This window comes from Ctenopharyngodon idella, chromosome 9 (assembly GCF_019924925.1).
Source record: "Ctenopharyngodon idella isolate HZGC_01 chromosome 9, HZGC01, whole genome shotgun sequence".
Taxonomy (NCBI): domain Eukaryota; kingdom Metazoa; phylum Chordata; class Actinopteri; order Cypriniformes; family Xenocyprididae; genus Ctenopharyngodon; species Ctenopharyngodon idella.
In genome coordinates, this window is record NC_067228.1 from 25,380,491 (window position 1) to 25,403,062 (window position 22,572).

At 38.5% G+C, this 22,572-nt stretch overlaps 1 protein-coding gene and 1 long non-coding RNA gene across 3 annotated transcripts; one reads left to right on the plus strand and one right to left on the minus strand.

Annotated features, from left to right (window-relative positions):
• Positions 1-3,813: 3,813 nt before the first annotated feature.
• Positions 3,814-13,201, minus strand: LOC127519354 (uncharacterized). 2 transcript variants are annotated; one of them, XR_007931790.1, is made up of 5 exons: positions 13,075-13,201; positions 12,760-12,966; positions 10,893-11,016; positions 7,856-8,362; positions 3,814-4,597 (listed from the first exon to the last, which is right to left on the minus strand). It is a non-coding gene; the product is annotated as an uncharacterized LOC127519354 (long non-coding RNA). The 2 variants fall into 2 exon arrangements; XR_007931791.1 differs by having other exon boundaries at positions 4,701-8,362.
• A 64-nt stretch (positions 13,202-13,265) lies between these two features.
• On the plus strand, positions 13,266-21,840 carry si:ch73-390b10.2 (Golgi pH regulator). The gene is made up of 14 exons (XM_051906993.1): positions 13,266-13,473; positions 13,695-13,754; positions 13,848-13,951; positions 14,041-14,147; positions 14,257-14,358; positions 14,656-14,776; positions 14,874-14,954; positions 16,398-16,507; positions 16,784-16,872; positions 17,978-18,070; positions 18,162-18,257; positions 18,960-19,049; positions 19,287-19,352; positions 20,740-21,840. Exons 1-14 carry the CDS (start codon positions 13,432-13,434, stop codon positions 20,944-20,946), a joined length of 1,368 nt encoding a protein of 455 aa, XP_051762953.1. The 5' UTR covers positions 13,266-13,431; the 3' UTR covers positions 20,947-21,840.
• Positions 21,841-22,572: the final 732 nt, after the last annotated feature.

Genomic DNA, 22,572 nt, shown 5'->3' on the forward strand with positions numbered 1-22,572 from the left:
TCTCCCGTGTTCCCTGTTGGATTTATTATTAAATACTGTTCTATTCCTTGATCTCCTGCATTGTGCGATTTGTGCAGCGAGATCTAACAGACCTAACAGAAGTTAATTTTTTAACATTTTTTTTTTTTCCCCCTCCCCCTCTGTCACCAAGGACCTTCAGCTGTTCAGTTGTTGTGCCTGGAGCAGGGAGACCATTCCCTGGAAGACCATACCCGGGACTTCATCCAGCTAGCATGCCAAACGCGCTACCTGGACTGCTCTTTTACCACACCAGCCTGAGCGAGCGGTCTATGGCACGCCTTACAGTGGACAGTCCAAAGGACTTTGTCACATTCATGGAGTGGGTCACCAGCCCCACTCCAGCACTGCCAGAGACCAATCAACCACCACCAGTGAGCAACTCGACGGAGATGTTGTACAAGACAGGAGAGGACATTGCCTGGAGCCTGTCCCCTTACAGAGTCTAACCAGGTGCGTGAGCTATCAAAACCACGGATTGCAGAGGGAGTGTCAGTGGAGATTGACGACTTGGAGCATTGCCCCACCCACATTCCCGCCGCTGTGTGTGAGTACGATTTGGCCTCTGGAGGATGTTTTGAGGAACTAAAGGACTTGTTTGTGGAGGATTTAATGGACTTTTTTGGAGAAATTATTCCCTAGTCCCCCTGTATCTCCACTGTTCCCTGTATCTCCAGAGTTTCCTGTTTCTCCAACGACAGCGGACTGAACTGAACAGGGAGTATTTATGCAGGAGATAACAAAGGAACTAAATAAGATACAGCTGATAATAAGCAACCATAGAAACTAAAAGGGTCATGATCAGAAACCAAGGAAACCAAAGCTAAACAGAGCAATGAAACAGGAACTAAGGGAAACAGAACAGCATATCAAAATAAGAGTCCATAATTGTGACAGTACTCCCCCCTCCCGGAAGGCCCTTGACTACACGCCGTAACAGATAGTTTGAGTGTGGGAGGCAGGGGCCTTTGGAGGAGGTTGCAGAGCTGGTGATGGACAGGGATGAGGGGAGTCTGTGGAGAGAGACACCACGGTGGAGCAGACAGCAGGAGGAGCCAGGGTGGAGCTTTGGCTGAAAGCCCGGCAGAACCAGGGGACCGACTGACGGAACCAGGGTGCGTGGAGCTGCTGGCTCATAGGACCAAGGTGGAGACAGGGGCTCGGCAGACCAGGACGACGATGGACGAAGTGAGGACGATGGGAAAGCTGGAGGGAAGGAGAAGCCCGGTGGAGCCAAAGGAGTGGAGGGTGGAGCCACAGCAGGAGACCTGGAAGTCTGTGGCGGAGGCAAAGCGATGACTGACTGAGGTTGGGCCAGAGGGACGAGGGAGCCCAGAGGAGTCCTAGGGCCAATGGACCACAGTGGAGCCAAGGGAGTGCGGAGCCAATGTGCTGACGGGTCCGAGGAGAAGCCGGGGACTCAGTCTCATGCTGAGCTGGTGGTCGGAAGCCCAAAACGGAGCCGAAGAGTTGCATGGAGTTAGCGGTTGGGGCAGAGCTGAGGAGTTGGATAACACCAGTGGAGCTGAGGGATGCAGGGGAATAGACGTAACCAGTGGAGTAAATGGGACCAGGAGTTAGGTGGGAACATAGGAGGGGGAAGATTTCTGTATGGGACTGGAGCATCTAGGTAGCCGGACCGGTGGAGAAGATGAAGATTTGAGGGTGGGGACTTGGGAGGGAACTGGATCCGCAAACTACAGATCTATAATGCAGTGGCTCTCCTGGCTCTGGGATGGACTGGGTGGATGGACTGTCTCTGGCTACGTGGTATACCCAGGGATGACGGGCCTCTCCTCAGGTTCACGAACATTGAGAGGGAAGTTGCCTTGCCAGAGCATCCATTGCAAATATTCCACCAAAGGCCTTTGCTTACGGAGGAGGAGACACAGTGCAGGTGAGTCCAAATTTTATATTTTTGGTTGGCTATTCTGTAACGTTGTAAGCAACACGCACAAACTGGGAATATTTCAAACAGTCGTTATTGATAAATACAGGAGATAGTTAGGAGAATACAGGAAATAAACATTACATAAATACAATAACAGACAGCAGACTGAACTGAACTAGGAGTATGCAGGAGATAACAAAGGAACTAAATAAGATACAGCTGATAATAATAAGTAACCTCATTGTTCCTCATAAACTAATAAGACTGGTTTATCCACTATCTGAAGAATCATTTATTAGTTACAGATTTATCCTTTTATTTAATTCCCTTTCTGCTTGTTTGAACAGCCAGAGAGAACAGATATATTTGAGTTGTGTACTGCTATGAGTCTGGCCCAGAGGGAGTATTAGAGAAATCATTCAACATCTGGAGGAGAGAGAGAGAGACAGAGGGATGGACAAAGGTTAAGGCATGAGGCTTAAAGTGAGATGAGTGCTTGACGTAACTCGTCACTAAGAGATGAACCATTTACAGCAGGCAGCTTTTGACCCTGGCCTATAATCTCTCAGATATATGTCAGCAAATCACTTCCTAGCAAATTTCTGCCTGGGTAATAATTCGGTGTCTGATGCCTCAAGTGAAACTTATCTACAATTCATTTGAACTGAATGAACTTTGTTTGAACTCAGCTCTCACATTTCCTCAACTCTATTCTTTTCAATCACTCTGAATTTGAACTCCGGATGACCTTGGTACATTTGCCCACCTAAAGTTTCTCTGTCTTACCACACAGATTTCAAATTGGGTCAGACAACCCTAATAAATTGATCTCATCTTTCATCCAAATAGATATAGAGATCACTCAAAACTTCAGTATAGAGTAAACATATTCAGTAGTCACTTAACCTATCTGTTTCAATGTTATTTCACATGCCTGTACAAAGTGTATTTCAGATGAAATCAGTTCTCCTCAAGTTCACACAGAGTACACAATTATGTTAGCATATCATATATGTCCAAATACTCTATTGTTTTATTTTTTAACTTAAAGCTCTTTCTGTGTAATGTGTTGTTTGAAAAGTGTAATCTATCAGTTCTTTGTCTGAAAGAGATCCTGTTCTCTGAATCTGTTCATTAAAGGTGTAGTTGGGCGATAATGACATGAGAGATTTCTGGAAAGTACTTGGAACTCTAACCAGTGATGCATCTCTAACACCCTTTATTCACAAGGTCTTCGTACACACACCACCTCCCCCCCACACACCTCTAATTAAATCAGCACTTTCAGCTAAATCACCTCACAACCTTCTTCTTTGTCTGAACTTTGCTAACATTATACTGCGGATCATGACAATAATGTATATTGTTTAGGGCTGTCAATTGATAAAAATTTTTAATGCTTAATTTATGCTTAATTTAATGATAAACGAACTTATAATTACAATAAACACACCATTTATCTTGTTTAAAATGTTAATTTTCACTCATAATTTGCTATATTCAGCAAAGTAAACCATCAGACTGAAGGGTGATTCCCACAAAACTGTATTTTTTGCAAGCTTTTCAGGTTAATTTCAAGATTAATTTAAGCGTATTCCAAAAAAAGGACACTTGGAGCCTCCAAAAAGACACCAAATAACCAAGTGATAAGGATTCCATATAATTCATATATTTATACACATCTAAGTACCCATAAAAAAAAATAAAAAAAAAAAACATTACAGAAAAAATAGTTTTCAGAAGTCACAGTGTATAGTATTTGTACAGAGCAACAGCAAAGAGCTTATTTACATTTTAGACAAGTCACATTCCCCCGAGGGGAAGTGCTTAGGGAAGTTTGCTAGAGTATGTCTAAAAGTGGAGTTAAACGCAGCTGTCAAGATACACAGACCAGAGAGATGGTATGTATTTTATAAAAGACAAGCTTTATTTAAAAACAGCAGAATGGTGATGGCGAATCGTGAGGCAGGTGAGTATTGAAGACACAGCAGGTGAATAACAGACAGGTACGTTGCTACACACATGCATTTCTCAGTCACTGATGAGTAGATACACTTTCCTTTCTTTTCTTGCAGTGCACACACACAACACTTGGAGAAGGAGATGGAGCTGGAGACTGGAGACAAGGAGCTGGAGACTGGAGATCGGAAACGGGGAGAATGGAGACTCGGGTGCAGAGAGGAACAGCAGGTAAGGAATCATCAGGTAAGGAACAAGCTGGGAGAAACATGAGGTAAGTCTAAGATGAGACTAGACAGTGAGTGTGTGTGTGTGGAGAGTCCTTATAACTGGTGCAGGTGAAATAAGTGACAGCTGGTGGTGATTAAAATTCTGGTTATTGTGATCTTTGTGGCTGTGTGTGGGTGGAGTCTGGTGATTCCGTGACAGTACCCCCCTCTCCACGGACCGCTCCTGAGAGCTGACGACTCCAACAATGAGGAAGTGGGTGACCTCTGCTGCGTGGTGCAGGTCTCTCAGGATGGGTGCTGTGGAAGGTGGTGAGTAATTCAGGATCCAGTATGTCACCTCTAGGAACCCAGGATCGTTCCTCAGGGCCGTAGCCCTCCCAATCCACCAAATATTCCAGTATACCACCTCGGCGCCTTGTGTCCATGATCTCTCGAACTGTAAAGACTCCACCATCATCCACCACGGAAGGCAAGGGAGGTACACCACTATCACCAGGCTCTGTGGAGGGGAGAGAAACAGGTGAGTGATAAGGCTTGAGTTGGGAGACATGGAATACAGGGTGAATGCGATAGTGATCTGGGAGTCTGAGTTGAAATGCTACCAGATTGGTCTCCTTGGTGATTTCAAAGGGGCCAGTGTACTTGGGACTCAGCCGTAACCTGATGTTCTTGGTTGATAGCCATACCTTCTGACCCGGATGATAGCCTGGAGTGGTGGATCTACGTGTGTCAGTGTGTTGTTTCTGTCTCCATATAGCCCTTTGAAGATGGTGATGAGCTGAGACCCAGACCCTCTCACTTTCCTGGAACCAGTGGTTGACTGATGGTACATCCTATGGTTCTCCCGACCAGGGGAACAAGGGTGGTTGGTAGTCGAGTACGCACTGAAATGGAGTAAGACCTGTGGCTCGCCGACAGGTTTTGTGCATACTCGGCCTAAGCTAGATACTGGCTCCAGGAGTTCTGGTGGTTATGGCAGAAGGTTCAGAGGAGACGGTCAACTTCCTGTACCTTCCTTTCTATCTGCCCGTTGGTTTGAGTATGGTGCCCTGAGGAGAGGCTTACAGTCACTTGCCGCTGTCGCCTCTGGCTTGCTTAGTTGGGGACACTTGACATTTGACTTGACATTTGATATTCAACAGTGCTTTGATCTGCCTGCATTGACACTATTCTTTAAGAGCTGCTGTGCAGCCAAATAATGTACCAGTTATCAATGTGAAGCTGCTTTGACACAATCTACATGGTAAAAAGCGCTATATAAATAAAGGTGACATGACTTGACTTGACAGTCACGTCTGGAAGTTTCATAAAAGCTCTCCAGACTCTGAAAATGAAAAGAAGTTCAGCGGTCTCCATTGCAGTGGGCAATCCCTTGAGGGGAACAAGACGACATGATTTAGAAAAACGATCCACAATTACCAAGATGCAAGTGTTACCTTGGTATGGAGGAAGGTCAGTGATGAAATCCACCCCTATATGTGACCAGGGGTGATTGGGAACGGGACAGTGAACAGATATTGAGCCCCCTCAAGCCAGTGCCTCCATTCCTCCAGAGCTAGTTTGATGGCAAGGAGCTTGCGTTTTCTGATGTTGTAATTCCTCTCCGACAGGGTTGAATTTGCGGGAGAAATAAGCAGATGGATGGAGTTTGGGAGGCATCTCCTGCTGCTGGGAAAGCACCACTCCTACACCAGTGGTAGAGGCGTCCACCTCCACAACGAATGGACGATTTGGATCAGGATGAGTGAGGAGCGTTGCAAAACAGAAAGCTTCTTTCAGGGTATTGAAGGAGGCTTCAGAAGACCAGGACAAAGACTTGGGCTTACCACAGAGCAGAGAGGTTAGTGGATTGGTGATGGAGCTGTAGTTATGAATGAACCAATGGTAGAAGTTAGTGAATCCAAGAAATCTCTGAAGTGCTTTGATGGTTTTGGGAATCGACTGGTTGTGAATAGCTTTCACCTTCCTCTTGTCCATGGAGATTACATTTTCGTTGACGATGTAACCAAGGAACTGGATTTCAGACTTGTGGAATTGACACTTCTCAGCTTTGAGAAAGAGATGAAATTATCTGAGCTTCTGGGGGGCCTTCCGCAGCGTGACGGCAATGTTCGACTTGGCTCCGGGAGTAGATCAGGATTTCGTCTATGTAGACCAGCATGAATCGATGAGGAAACTCCCGGAGCACCTCATGCATGAAATCCTGGAATACGGAGGGGGCGTTGACCAGCTCATAAGGCATAACGGATGAGGTTGGACGCGCTGCGGAGGTCCAACATGGTGAAGATCTTCGCACCTTGGAGATGTTCCAGAGCAGCAGGGACGACAGAAAGGGGATATCGGAACTTGACAGTGATTTTGTTGAGGGCCAGTAGTCAAATCAGGGCCACGAGCCTCCGTCCTTCTTGGCCACGAAAAAGAAGATAGAAGCAGCAGGGGAAGTAGACCGTCTGATGTAGCCCTGTTGTAAAGCATCCCGAATATACTCCTCCATGGCTTCCTGCTCAAGGATGGTTAATGGATAAATTTTACCTCTGGGTACTGATTCACCGAAGGAGATCAATCGCGCAGTCCCATGGCCGATGAGGTGGTAGTTAGGAACAGTTCTGGATGGATTGGTGAGTGACAGCAGCCTAAGATCATCTAACTGCGTGACGTAAATTACGTTAATGACGCAATTTCACATGCTTCAGTAATTTGTGTTTATTTATTATAATGTGTTAATCACATTTGTTAATATTGAGAGCCCTGATATTGTTATAATCATTTATTTTCACATTTAAAGTCTCTATTGTTCCAAAGGTTAATTGGCATGCCATTAAAATTGTATTTTTGCCAAATCACTAATTGTTTTCCATGGTGAATGATTAAGATTTTTAATTGTTTGTTCATTTGTTGGACTGTGTTTTTGTAGGTTCCTCACAGAAAACCATCATTTGGCTTCAGGAGGCTTGAGGCTAAAGTTGTTTAGACCACTTTAATGACACTTTACGGTCACAGTGTTTGCCATTTTCTTGAAGCTTGAAAGCCTCAGTCTCCATTCCCTGGAATTGCATTGAAAGAGCAACCAGCACAAATGGTCAAAACAATACAAAACAAATAAATTCATGATTCATTCCACAACTGAAAAAAGTCATACAGGTTCTGAATGACATGCGGGTGACTAAATAATGACAGAATTTAATTTTTGGGTGCACTAATCCCTTAAGTAAGATGAGAAATGGTTTTAATCCTAACACAGAGAGGACATTAGCCTTGTAAGATTAGTCCCATGGTAGGCAATGATCCGGTGCAGTGTTCAGGACATTTCCCTTTATAGCAGAAAGGATATATAAAGGAGCACTTAGATAATAGAGGAACAGCCTAATAATTTCAGGTTTTAACTTCATTTAGTGATTGTTTTTGAAGGTAACACTTTACAACAAGATTTAATTAGTTAATGTATTAGGTATTATGAACTAACAATATACAATACTTTTACAGCATGTATTAATCTAGGTTCATGTTAACTACTATATACTAATACATTTTTAACTTAAAAAGTAACATTTGTTAATAAATTGACAATTACAATAGTAATTTTATACTGGTATGTTTCACCCCACAACACACAGTTGTATTTTAAACAGAGATATAAATGAACATTGGTAAATGCAGTAAAAATGTTTATGATACATAATGCATGCATACAGCAAATCAAATGCAAATATATCATGTCAAACATAACAAATTACTTTGTAAAATGTAAATAGCTTACCTCAGTTGAACAGGCAAACAAAAGAAGGAAAATGAGAAATTATAGTGCAGTTTTCCACCCAGTCTATACTCATAATGCAGTCTTCCCCCAAACCGCCCAACACCTATCCTCCATTGACCTCTTAAACTCCTTGTAGCATCTTAAAGAATTTACAAGACCCATTTGGCTTCTAATTACCACAAACATGCAGATCGAAATATCTCGTCCTTTCTGTGCATGGCCTGGGGAAGGGAGTTCCTCCACACTACATTGATGAAGCTCTGAAATGTCAGCCCTGGGGAATGTTTTATTTTTGTGATATGTAAAGCAATAGCGGAACCTATCTCTTTCTCTCTCTTTTAAATCTCTTTCTCCTTATCACCATCTATCTCTGTCTGGTATAGCTGTTTGTGGTGTGATGGTATTCTCTGCCTCAACATGTCCACTGTCACACTCTGTAGAGGCTGTAGAGGATATAGCGCACCAGTGCTGCAGCCAAAACACACCTCCACTTTTCATATTTCAGACCTTTAAAAAAAAAAAAAAAAGAATCATATCACGATTACATGTTTGTGATGCTCTAAGAGCTCTCTTTTCAAGTGCTGTATGGAGAAACATGCAGGCCTACTTAGAATAAAGCATCATGGTGTTCTGGCCTTACAATCACTGTAAACACAACCTCAAATGGCTTATTGCTTTTATAAAAAAGCAACATGATGAATAAATAGTAAGATTTATTTATGATAATAATAATCAGAATATCACCAAGTAGAAGCTCAGCAACCATGTCAAAGTTGATGATACATTATATTAAATATTAATTGTCATGTTAAAACAATTATAAGAAGTAGATATTTAATCATGATTATAATTTATAATTTTGCGTGGACCAATAAAATAATATATAAGGCATGTGTGAATAGATTAGAATATAATATAATATAATAGAATAGATATTTCTATAGATGCTGTTCCAAGAATAGAATATAATAGATCCTTCTAATTTCATCAGATGATGTTCTTTAATGGATTTTTCTATAGATGTTGTTCAATGAATAGAATAGAATAGAATAGAATAGAATAGAATAGAACAGAATAGTATAGAATAGAACAGAACACATCTTTTTAATTTCATTAGATGATGTTCTAGAACAGAATTTAATGGATTTTTCTATAGATGTTGTTCCATGAATACAATAGAATAGAATAGAATAGAACAGATCCATCTAGTTTCATCAGATGATGTTCTAGAACAGAATTTAATAGATTTTTCTATAGATGTTGTTCCATGAATAGAATAGAATAGAACTGATCCTTCCAATTTCATCAGATGATGTTCTAGAACAGAATTTAATGGATATTTCTATTGATGTTGTTCCATAAATAGAATGGAATGCAATAGAACAGATCCTTCCAATTTCATCAGATGATGTTCTAGAACAGAATTTAATGGATTTTATAGATGTTGTTCCATGAATAGAATAGAATAGAACAGAACAGATCTAATTTCATCAGATGATGCTTTAGAACAGAATTCAATGGATTTTTCTATAGTTGTTGTTCCATGTATAGAATAGAATAGAATAGAATAGAATAGAATGGATCCTTCTCATTTCATCAGATAATGCTCTATGAATAGGACCGAACAGATTTTTTTTTTTTCTATACTGTAGATGTTGTTCTAAGAATAGAATAGAATAGAATAGAGAATAGAACCTTCTAATTTCATCAGATGTTGTTCTATAAGTAGAGTAGAACAGAAATTTTTCTATAGATGTTGTTCCATGAAAAGAAAAGAAAAGAAAAGAAAAGAAAAAGAATGGATCCTTCTCATTTCATCAGATAATGTTCTATGAGTAGAGTTGAACATAACCGAATGGATTTTATATAGATGCTTTTCCATGAATAGAATAGAATATAATAATTTTCATCAGATGATTTTCTATGAATAGAATACAGCAGAATAGAATAGAATAAAATAGAATAGAGCTGATTCTTCCGTTTTCATCAGATGCTGTTATATGACTAGAATAGAACTGAATAGAATACAACTGAACTGAATAAAATAGAACAAATTCTTCTGTTCATCATCAGATACTAGGATACTGTTCATTGAATAGAATAGAATCATTCTCTTCAAAATCAGATACTGTTCCTTGAATAGAATAGAATAGAATGAATCCTTTTCATCTTCAGATACTGTTCCTTGAATAGAACAGAATATTTTATGATGTTAAAGTACCTTCTCCAGTCACAGCTTAATTTGCAGAGACAACATTAAATTTGTTTGAACATTGTGAACAGCCAGACCAGACACAGCAACACTGACTCAGCCAATGACACTTCATGCATTTGTGCACAATTTGTGCAAATGTGTGGGTTGTATTTGCACAGGTTTAGACTGTAAAATGAGCAGATTTGTGTAGAATTATAACATTAATCACCACAGCTGAAGGTTAAAGCTGACACTGATGCCCTGAACCATGAAATGGACGTTTGAGCTGTGTGTACACTGCTATGGAGGTGTCTTTAAGGAGCACCCATGTGGGACAGGCTTAATTTAGCTCTCACAGAAGAGGATTCTGACACAGATTGTGTGTGACAGCTGTTTCCTCCCACACATACACAAACATGCTTTCAGACTTTCTCTTTTCCTCTCGCTCATATGCACACAAAGACACACAACCCTTTCAGAGATAAAACATTCCTCTGGAAAAGAAAATTACCATTTAAAAATAAAAATTGAAATAAATAAATAGGGAATGTTTGAAATGAGTAAAAGGTCAAATGTGAGCCACTTTTTAGACAAGGATGAGAAACCCAGATGCCGATAAAAAGTATGAGCCAATTAATCTCTTTGACTGCCTATAAATGGATTATGTTAAAACTGTTTGCATGGTTTAATGCTTTGTTGTGTTCAGTGTTTTCTCAATTAGCATATACAAAGCATAAAAAGAAGAAATACCTCCAGACAATCAATGTGCTGCTGTATACATTTGTAAATATGAAAATGAAAGCTGGGATCTGAAAGAGGCCTGAGAGATGTGTGTTTCTTTACCTTTCTCACATTCAAAGAATATTTACTTCCCAAGAGTCCCACAAGCTCATTAGAAACACTTTATCTCTTGCATCGCTTCGTAGTCTCCACTGCGGATGCTTCCCCACACATCAGTCCTGGTCTCCTACAGTATATAAATAAATCACACCAATGAATTAGAAAACTCTCTGTCACCTCCAATTGTCTGCTGACAGAGCTGTGGGACACCTGAGCATCTGTTTCAATTCACACCTTAGCACTGTCAAGAAGCACTTCAGAGGCCGTGAGGAAGTCAAGCCTTTTATGGTGTTGTAGGAGGTCTTGACTTAACGCTTATTTTCTTTGGGCAAGTTGTAGCAAAGGAAGAGTGTTGGTTGGCTAAAGCAGCTGTTCTCAACGGGTTTTGCTTCAGGAATCAGATGTTTATTGGTCTTTTGTAGCTCACAGGACACGTTTTAGTCAAGTAGCTATCAGCTGTTTCTCAGATGTTTCTTCTAATGTTTTTTTTAGATGAATGTTGACACAATACAAGTAAAGTGCTAAAATATTAATGCGGATAGCATATGCTCTCAAAAATAAAGATTCTTTATTGACATCTCTGGTTCCATGAAGCACCTAACCAGTGTACAAAAGTTTCTACAGATGAAAAATCTTTAGATTATTAAAATGTTCTTCACACTAAGAAATAAAATAGTTATTTTAAGAACTGAAAGGTTCTTCGTGGAACCCAAAATGGTTGTTCTATGGCATCGCTGTGAAAAACCCTTTTTGGAACCTTTATTTTTAGATACTGACAAATGATGAGAAACATTTGAGTTCATAGTGAAACCTCTGACTTTTCAATGCTGACTTAATGCGTATGAGAAACCTTATAGATTTCTTCTGAAACTCTTGAGGAGACACATGGACATTCTAAAGTCCCCATTTGATGACTGCTTTGTATTGTTGCTCTTTATAAAGCCCGGAACACACCAAGCCGACACTGATGAACTAGTGGCGACGAAAGCAGACTGCGGGGTTGGCTCACGTCGGCAGCGTCTGGGTCCAAAGTTGCCCTGACACACCAAACCACACAGCCAAGTTGCATGTCCATTTTGCGCCTGCATAAGAAGAAATGCCTTTCTGTACCAGCAGGTGGCAGTAACTGAACAGCCAATCAGAATGACCAGATGGCCCGACTGACCGACGAGCTCCGACACCGATTCAACATGTCGAATCGGCCGAAAAAAGGCCGACGAGGACCAACTTCAGCCGATGGTGCGGAACACACTGAGAAAACTTAAGGCAGGAACACACCAAGCTGACGCCGACGAACTAGTGGCGATGAAAGCAGACTGCGGGGTTGGCTCACGTCGGCAGCGTCTGGGTCCAAAGTTGGCCTGAAACACCAAACCGCCGCTCCACACCCGACGGCCAAGTAGCACGTCCGTTCTGCGCCTGCGTAAGATGAAATGCCTTTCTGTACCAGCAGGTGGCAGTAGCTGAACAGCCAATCAGAATGACCAGATGGCCCGACGGACCGACGAGCTCAGGCCGAAAAAAAGCCGACGAGGACCAACTTCAGCCGACGGTGCGGAACACACTTAGAAAACTTAGTCGGCCAACGAACAAAAACTGCCCGACAGCCGACCGTCGGCTTGGTGTGTTCCTGCCTTTAGTCGGCTGACGAACAAAAACTGCCCGACGGCCGACCGTCGGCTTGGTGTGTTCCGGGCTTAACATGATCCTATATTTGTAATTTGTCCTATTTTTGTGGATGAAATGTATAATTAGGCCTATTAGCTACCATATGCAAAATAAAATGTTATTTAATTTTGACATTCAACTAAAATTAATAATGAAAAGGAAAAATAACTTCAAATGATGTAAGTGAAGTTTTGATATTTACATGTTATAAAAATGACACCACAGGCTGAATGGGCCATTGGGACTGCTGTGTGGTGACAGCTTTCACAGGATGTGATTTAGCCAAGACTCCCATGTTCTCTGTTCCATATGTCGCTTCAGTCTGATGAGACTTTCCATCTTAATAATGAAACACCCAGCCCTGGCCTCAATCACACACCAGAGCAGCATGATCTCTCTCTCTCTCTCTCTTGGTAAAAAAAAAGCAAATCATTAGTAGGCCCTACCTATAACACTTTACAATAAGATTTTATTAGTTAACATTAGTTAACATGAACTAAGAATGAACAATACTTACAGCATTTATTAATCTTAGTTAATGTTAATTTCAACATTTACTAATACATTATTAAAATCGTAATAACGTTAATTTATGATATAGCAGTGTCGTCTGTTTACTTCGGTTTGCACTTTCCTATTTTGAGGTGGTGACGCCCTCTAGTGACTGGACTGCATTACGAAACAGTCGATGATGACATTACTCTGCGCCGGAAAACCTGTGTGTCGCATGTCATGACGTCTTCAGCTTGACAGCTTGGTCAACACTTGTTCTTTCAATATTTGTTTCTCTTGTATTAACTGAGCATTTTAACATTATGAGCTGAGAGTGCGTTTGTCATTTTCTGTGTATAAACTTGATACCACATGCTACGCCATGTCTTTCTTCGTAGATTCAGTGATTATGTTTACTTCTCAGGTAAGTCTCATCTCTCATATCAACATGAACATCGCTAACAGAAATATTTTCATTCATTGTACAATTTTCAATCCCCTGGTCATCAATCTGATCAGTAGTTTAAGTAGTTTTGAAGCTTTTTTGTTTTGTGTTGCTGTATGTTACAATATATAACATGTTCCACATAGAAAAGCTTGAAGAATATATGAAATGCTCCAGCTAACATAGTTTCCTACACACAGGTGCTGTTTTTCGGGTTCGGGTGGCTGTTTTTCATGCGGCAGTTGTTTAAAGATTATGAGGTATTGTGCATATGTGTAGACTTAGACCTGTTTTGTTGACTCTGGCCTTTCAGTATTTCTCATACAGGTCTACATGTCTCAATTCTTCAACAGGTTCGACAGTATGTTGTGCAGGTGGTGTTCTCTATCACATTTGCCTTTTCTTGCACTATGTTTGAGCTCATTATCTTTGAGATTCTCGGTGTATTAAGCAGCACGTAAGTATTTTTGATTTACTTGATGAAATCATTATTGGTGAGAATTGAGAACTGTAGATCAGATTGGTCACATGTTTGTTTCTAAACAGGTCCAGATATTTTCATTGGAAGCTCAATTTGTATGTAATATTACTAGTTCTAATATTTGTGGTGCCCTTCTACATTGGCTACTTTGTGGTCAGTAATATACGTTTATGTAAGTAAATTCAGTCCTCTTTTTATATTCCTTAACTTTTCTATTTGTTTGTTAAATTTGCTCAAAGTTTGCTTATGCATCGCACATATTTCTTTTTTCTCTTTTACAGTGCATAGACAAAGGTTACTTTTTTCATGTGTGGTCTGGTTTACGTTCATGTATTTCTTCTGGAAACTGGGCGATCCTTTCCCTATTCTTAGTCCAAAACATGGTAGGCACTGTTCTTGTCACTGTCAACATGAAATTTTTCGCAACTAATTTTGCATCTGTTATCTATGTATTTATGAACGAAACAGGATATTTAACAAGAAAAACAAAAAAAAAACAAAAACAAAAAAAAACAGAATCAATTGGTATATGAAAGATTTTAGTTAATTATGAAAACAACCATTTGTTTTATTTGGAAATAATGGGCACCTGTGAATCATGCACATTATGTGTGCATTAAGAAAGCAAATATATTAATAATATAAAATATGTAGATGTTATCTCTTTCTTGTGTTCTCAGGCATACTGTCCATAGAGCAGCTGATCAGTCGTGTGGGGGTCATTGGGGTCACACTGATGGCTCTTCTGTCTGGCTTTGGTGCTGTAAACTGTCCCTATACATACATGTCTTATTTCCTGAGGTATCTTTGCTCTCAGACACATAAATTAACATAGAAAACAGTGTTGTATTGTATTTATATTTTTTATGCTAGATATTTGTTTGGTTTGTTTACTCAGAAATGTGACGGACAGTGATATCCTGGCCCTGGAGAGAAGACTGCTTCAGACTATGGACATGATTGTCAGTAAAAAGAAAAGGTAAGCGATATAAAAAGAGTGATCCATTCAGTTCACCCCAATAATTAAAGTACTGTCCTTATTTACTCACCCACATGTCTTTCTGAACACATTTGCTGTTAGGGAATTTTTTTTTTTTTTTTTTAACAAAGACTTAAAATGCGTGTTGTGCTGCTTAAAGGTGCAATATGTAAGATTTTTGCAGTAAAATATCCAAAAACCACTAGGCCAGTGTTATATATTTTGTTCACTTGAGTACTTACAATATCCCAAATGTTTCCAACTATTTGTAAATCGTGAGAAAATTGCAATTTTAACCAAGGCTCCGGGATGTGTGAGGAGTCGCCTGTCAATTGCGTCATACCCGCGTTACCCTCGGTTTCCGGTTTTATTTCGTAGAAACCATGGAAACACCAAAGACGTTTTAATAGACAAGGGAACAATTGTTTTGATATATTTATAGACAGAAAACTAATTGTTGTTATATAGCTCAACACGTTTAGCCTTATTGTTTAAATCTGATTTTCTTGATTTTTTTGAGTACCATGCTTTACCATGCCTCAGAGAAAAACACAATTTTGTCAAGTAGCTAGCATAGCATAATCAGATGCAGCTTTATTTTTAGTAACAGTAATACAGAATTTTCTCCATCATACAATACGTTTTAAAATTAATTGCATGCCATTTATCAACACAAGCCATCCAGTATTTAACATGATATTCTAAAATCAATCTAGCTTACTGCAGTGTGCAACAAGTGTCTCACAGCAGCCGCCGAGTGAACGCACAGAGTAACATTATAACATCATTTTCAACACACTCAAATGTATCTAATATGATAAACAGAGCTGTGTTACCTCATACTCATGACCGGAAAAGCAGAAGCGGCGCCGGCGACTGTAACATAATAAAGGTTCTGCTGCTCGTGAGGCGTGTGTTGCGCAGTCGCTCCAGCGGCCTCGTTCAGCTCCCACAACACTCGGTCCTGCTCTGCTTCATACTACAGTAACATTAATAATCGCATCCATGAACATGATTTCTTCCCGAGTCCTATCCCTATTCTTTTGCACCGTCTGTTGAGGTGAAGACCACATGTCCCAAGATTCCGCGCTCAAACTTGGCGTCATCAAGCTACGCCTTTGTTTTGAATAGGCCTCTAGCGACCTCTAGCGGACAGAAATCCTACATACTGCATCTTTAATATTTTGTGGAACCTGTGTTATGTTTTCAAGATTCTTTGATGAATAGGAAGTTAAAATAATTTATTTAAAATAAAAACCTTTTGAGTTATTCATTTCTTTACCTCTACCCTGAATAAAAATAATAAATAAATAATCTTACTTACCCTTCATATTTGGATGTTATTTGAACCTAAAATAGTAAATCATTTAAGAACATAAGTTTTGTATTCAAGAGATACAGTAAGATGTTTCTTTTTAAGAAGTTTTTAATGTCTCTTTGTAGGATTGCCATGGTAAGAAGGCAGATGTACCAGCGTGGAGAGGAGCAGAATAAACAGACAGGATTTTGGGGAATGATAAAGAGTGTGACCTCCTCAACATCAGGCAGTGAGAGTATCCTTAATGACCCGGTTCATTTGAGACAGCAGGCTAAAGACTTCTTACAGTCTCATTTAGGAGTGACCCAGCAACTGGAGAGTTACTGAGATCACATTCATCACCATTGTGCTCGAAATGTCTGAGCAAAGAGCTTAAAGGCATAGCTCACCCCAAAATAAAAATTCTGTTGTTCACCCTCAAGTTGTTCCAAACCTGTATGAGTTTCTTTTTATTCTGTTGAACACAAAATAACCATGTAGTCAGGAATGTTTCTTAACTCTGGCTCTGCAGATCTTTCCCTGATCCAGCAGGAAGTGGATGCTCTGGAGGAACTCAGTAGGCAGCTTTTCCTAGAGACCGTAGACCTGCAGGCCACCAAGGTATTTAACAAATGAAATACAATGCCTGAGATTTATTTCTGTCCACCTTTTTCCAAAGCCTCATGATGCTTAGCGCGAATTATGGGAGTAACTTCCGTTAAACTGTAAACAATTAGCAAAAGGTTCGCTCTATGAACGCAATAAGCATTTTCAAAAACTGGGTACAATGAGATGACATTACAACTCACCCTTTAACCATTGAATGTTAAAAGGACATTTAAAAGTGTAAAAAGCATTAAGAAATTACTACCACAGACCATGAATAACCCCCGATTATTTCCGCAGCAATATTACGGACGTGTTAAATATCACAGTAGTAATATAGTCTGTATTATGTAACACATTGCCTTAATAAAAAATTTTCATTAACTGGAACATTGAGTGATAATAATTCAAAGTGATTTAAAGTGATTGTGACAGAAAATAAATATTATATTTACATGCTTTAGAAAGATTTCAGGAAACACCGCTTATAGGGAATAGAAGTGAAAAGACAATTACATTTTAAAGCAGCCGTGTGAAAACAAATCTGGAAAGAAACGTGAGGATTTGGGGAGCAAAACGAGCGATTCTTAGTGCATTTCAGGATATATTGTAAATTAAATTGGGAGAGCAGACCACAAATTCTTAGTGTATGTTGTCCTTTTTCACACTGTTATAGCGGAATACAAAGGAAAAAAGAAAATAATCCGGAGGAAAAGAATGCAGCGACTAAAAAGAGCTCTTGCCACAGATATTCTTGTCTTACTACGTAAGTAAACTACTACGTTCGCAAACCGTAAGTGCCTCCCATAATCTAAAACGCAGTAGGCTTGTTAGGAAAAAGGTGGATATACAGGGATCCCATGGTCATGTAAAACTGGGATGTATCAGACAATTTAAAACGTTGTAATTTACCAGAACAGTCATGGAAATGAACAATAACATAAATAAATATATAAATAAACAACTGAATTAAATTAAATAATTTTTTCTTTAGTCACGATTGGCTTTAAAATATCCAGTAATTACAAATTCTGGTCAAAATGTGTGGGAAACCTTTATATAAATAAAAATAAATATTGAAAGCACTATATAAACAGTCTTATGTCTCTTATATCCCAAGGAACGGATAGAATACTCAAAAACATTTCAAGGGAAATACTTCAACTTCTTAGGATATTTCTTCTCCATCTACTGTGTGTGGAAAATATTCATGGTAAGAATTGATTTTTCACATTATTTTTGGCATGTACTATAGAGTATTGTAAGAATGAATCTCAATCAGTGATGTAATGTGTTCTCCTTAGGCCACGATAAACATAGTGTTTGACCGTGTTGGGAAGACTGACCCTGTGACAAGAGGAATCGAGATCACAGTCAACTATCTCGGAATTCAGTTTGATGTATGTTATTATCATATAAACTTAATTATCAACTTAAGCTGCTTTTTGTATTTTGGCTAACTAAATCTCTTTTAAGCTTCCCCAATAGACTTTGTAAGTTTTTCGTTCTCTTCTTATGCTCAGATTTTGTTACTCAGCATTGAATATTAATGGCAAAGTACACTATTGTTCACATGCGTAAATCATCCCTTCACATTTACATTTTTAATGTCTTTTCATTTTATAGGCAACTCTTTCTTCTTGTGTTTCACTGTCCCCTATTGGCCAATATATAAAACTGATCAGACAGATCAGATTTTAGCACTGCATTGTCACAGCACGACAAATTACCACACCAGTTTGTGTTTGTTTACTTTTTTTTAATGATAGTAAATGATTACACTTGTTAGTCCATGCTCATATACATAATTGTTGTGTATCCACCTTAATAGACTTTATACTCATGACTGCGGTTGTAAATGCAGGCTGTTATTGTGCGTGCTGTGTCAGCTGACATTTACTGCTTTGGTTGGCAGTTAATTGTTCCCCAGCCTGTTAAATGACGTTTAATCTTTCCCCATGAGGAGGTAATGATTCAGCCTCTTAAACATGTAATCTTGGTTCGACTTCACTCTCGCTCTCACAAATGCTGCTCATCCCTTTCTAATGGATAAAGCATCTTAATTTATGTGCAGAAGAACTTAAACCTCTGTTTTCCCACAGGTCAAGTTCTGGTCTCAGCACATTTCCTTTATCCTGGTGGGAATCATCATAGTCACGTCCATACGAGGCCTTTTAATCACACTCACCAAGGTAATGAAGGATGAACATGTTTTTTGTTTTTTTCCCTCATTCAGTCTTATCACTTAATGGAAAACAGTCACATATTACATGTGCATAGGCGTGCTGGTTCAGCCGGTGTAAAGGGAGGAGATTATTTCCTTGAGCAACTGTAATATGGTATTGACGGATTCAGTTTCTGAGAAGCATTAAAATATGTTCAAATCTCATAAAAAGCAGTTTTGGTTAATCTCTTTCTTTTGTTTACAGTTTTTCTATGCCATCTCCAGCAGCAAGTCCTCCAATGTCATTGTGCTCGTCTTGGCTCAGATCATGGTGAGACATAATATAAAAAGCAGACAAAAAACAACTGCACTATTTTAGAAGGACAACTTTTGTTAATTAAAGATGTTCAGTAAAAGTTTGGCCAATACTGATAATTATTTGTACATCATAGCCATTGAAAAATTTTGTGTATTTCATACACGTTCAAAGGTTTGGGGTCAGTAAGATTATTTGTTTTTTTTAAAGAAATTAATACTTTTACTCAACATGAGTGCGTTAAATTGATGAAATACATATATATATATATATATATATATATATATATATAATATATATGATAAAATTAAAATGAATAAAAATATATTTTTCATGAGATAATACGGATTATAATATTAGACAATCCATCTATATATATATATATATATATATATATATATATATATATATTCCCCCATGAATTTATATTAAATTAATAAAAAGTAACAATAACGACATTTATGTTTCACAAGATTTCTGTTTCAAATAAATACTGTTTTTTAACTTTATATTCATCAAAGAATCTTAAAAAAAAAAAAAAAATCCACAAAATATATTTTTTTTGTTTTTCCATAAAATTTAAAGTAAATTGATAAAAAAAAATGATAAAGACATTTATGTATTAAGTTATATCTGTTACAAATAAATGCCATTCTGTTGAACTTTCTATTCATCAAAAAGAATATGTATTACAGTTTCCACAAAAATATTAAGCAGCACAACTGTTTTCAACATTGATAATAATAATAAGAAATGTGACACTGAAGACTGGAGTAATGATACTGAAAATTCAGCTTTGAATTTTTGAAATATATTCAAATAGAAAACAGTTTTTTTTATTTTTTATTTTTTTTATTGTAACAATATTTTACAATATTGCAGTTTTTCCACTGTATTTTGATCAAATAAAATGTAGCTTTGGTGAGCATAAGAGACTTCTTACAAAAACATAACATTTTTACTGACATCGGCAGTGTAAAAACAGTTCAGTGTGCAGCAGAAATAATGTATAACTGATTAATAATTTATAAAACCTGGTGTTAAAAAAAAAAAAAAAAAAAAAAAAAATATATATATATATATATATATAAACCAAAAAAGAAAAAAGAAAAAAAGTCTAATATTATGTTATAATAATCTATATTATCTCATGAAAACATGTACATAGACACTAATATAGTCTCCAATATATTAGGATAGGAATCATAAAGAAGTATTCCTGGTTCCAATTCTGAATTCATTTACCAATTTATGTTCCAGAACCTAAAAGTCATAAAAACTCTTAGTTCCAGTGTTGTTTAAAAAAGTGCAATTGTTTTTGATTCCCAGCTATTATATTTTAAAACCTTACTATATACAAAATGGTGTGCCATCTCTCTCTCTCTCTGCTGTCTATTTGTAGGGAATGTATTTTGTGTCGTCAGTGCTCCTGATGCGGATGAGCATGCCTTTAGAGTACCGTACTATAGTGACTGAGGTACTGGGAGAACTACAGTTTAACTTCTACCACCGCTGGTTTGACGTGATCTTCCTGGTCAGCGCTCTCTCCAGCATCCTCTTCCTCTACCTGGCCCATAAACAGGCACCTGAGAAGCACGTGACCCTGTGACCTTACAAGTGACCTAATCAGAGAAAGAGACGCACAGGACTGAAGTGTGCCTTTTTTGTCTCTCCTTTTAGAAGGACTTTCATGCCACTATTCTGTAATGAGCATTATTGGGTCTGTATTTCCTGAATCAGGAGGGTCCCACAGACAGTGTTTATTTGACTTTGGGTTCAAAGGCGGTGATGCTGGTTCACTATCATTTGAATAGACTTATTACTGGAGGGAACAAAATCATATACAATATAGGTGTAATTTTTTTATAAAGAGCATATCATTTCCCATACCAGGTGTTATTGTGCTTTCCACGGTAGATGAACAAACTAACCCCTCTTACTAGTTTGTTTAGCATGAAATCAGTCTTGAGCCATCTTTTATCATTAATAGACAACACATACTGTATATATCTCAGCTACACCCAGAGATGTTACAGTGGACTGTTGGACTCTTGTTTTTCTTACAGGCCTGTTAATCGTTACTATCAATCCATGTCTTGTCCAGGGACATTATGAACTGTACTGATTCACATGTTGATACCGTATCGAGTGAATGAGAGTCATAATCTGAAATCATGCAGAAATACATGTCTTAGTTTAGGCTATTGTGTTTTTCTTTTGTGTTAAATGGACGGGTGCTTTTGATTTACTAAAAAGGCTGTGCCAGAGATGTAACTGTCTGGGGTTTATGCTCAAATTAAGTCAGCTCAGAATTCAAATTCAATTAAAAGGCTTTATTAAGCATTTCCACTGTTTCTTAAAGGTGCAATTACTAGTTTGGTGCTGGTTTAAAAGGTTTTACACATTAAGAAATAGTGTTTTTGTGAAGAGCCATCTGAATGGTGTGCACTTGCATGAACTGAAGCCTGTACTCATTATTTTTATAAAAAGTGTTTTAAATATGTATGCTGCAGGTCTCTCCCCTCAATGTATTTCGCCATTTTGAAATGATGTGACCCGTGATGTTTCACTAAATTGATTCCTCAAGCTTATTGGCTGCCGCCTCTGTAGATACACTAGTAGCGTAGTGTTTGGTGATGTAAAGAGTGAAATTTAGACAGTTGTTGCATCTGAAATCACTTACTCTCTTGAGTAGTTGCTTATTTTGAATAAGTACTTACTTTGTAAGCGCTAAAAATGTACATTCTATATAGTATGAATATGTGTAGTATGAATGTAGCCTGGACTACATTTGACATATCATTATCATGTGACCTACCTGCGCCGCTTCACTGTCATTCACAAATCACCTTCCTTGGCCTCATGGGATAGCCAAATGCCCATCGTATGCACACTTCAGAATCTCGCCGGAAGTAGTAGGTTATCCGGGTACTTTTGTCTACTCTTTTATGAGTACTGTGAATTCGGACATACTTTTGTCACATACTGTTTTTCGCCTACTATACAGTAGGGCAGGAGTGTCCAATTCTGCTCCTGGAGATCTACCTACCTGCAGAGTTCAGATCCAACTCTGCTCCAACACACCTGCCTGTAATTATTAAGTGCTCCTGAAGTGCTTATTTAGCTGGTTCAGGTGTTGATCAGGGTTGGAGCTAAACTTTGCAGGAAGTTAGATCTCCAGGGACAGGATTCGGCACCCCTGTATAGTAGGGAAATATGAAATTTCGGACACAGC

Excerpts from the sequence above, each read along its gene's own strand:
- si:ch73-390b10.2 (XM_051906993.1), top strand. The coding sequence starts at position 13,432 with ATGTCTTTCTTCGTAGATTCAGTGATTATGTTTACTTCTCAG. Across the intron at positions 14,955-16,397 it reads ATTGTCAGTAAAAAGAAAAG|GATTGCCATGGTAAGAAGGC; the intron begins GTAAGCGATATA and ends GTCTCTTTGTAG. Across the intron at positions 16,873-17,977 it reads TAGACCTGCAGGCCACCAAG|GAACGGATAGAATACTCAAA; the intron begins GTATTTAACAAA and ends TTATATCCCAAG.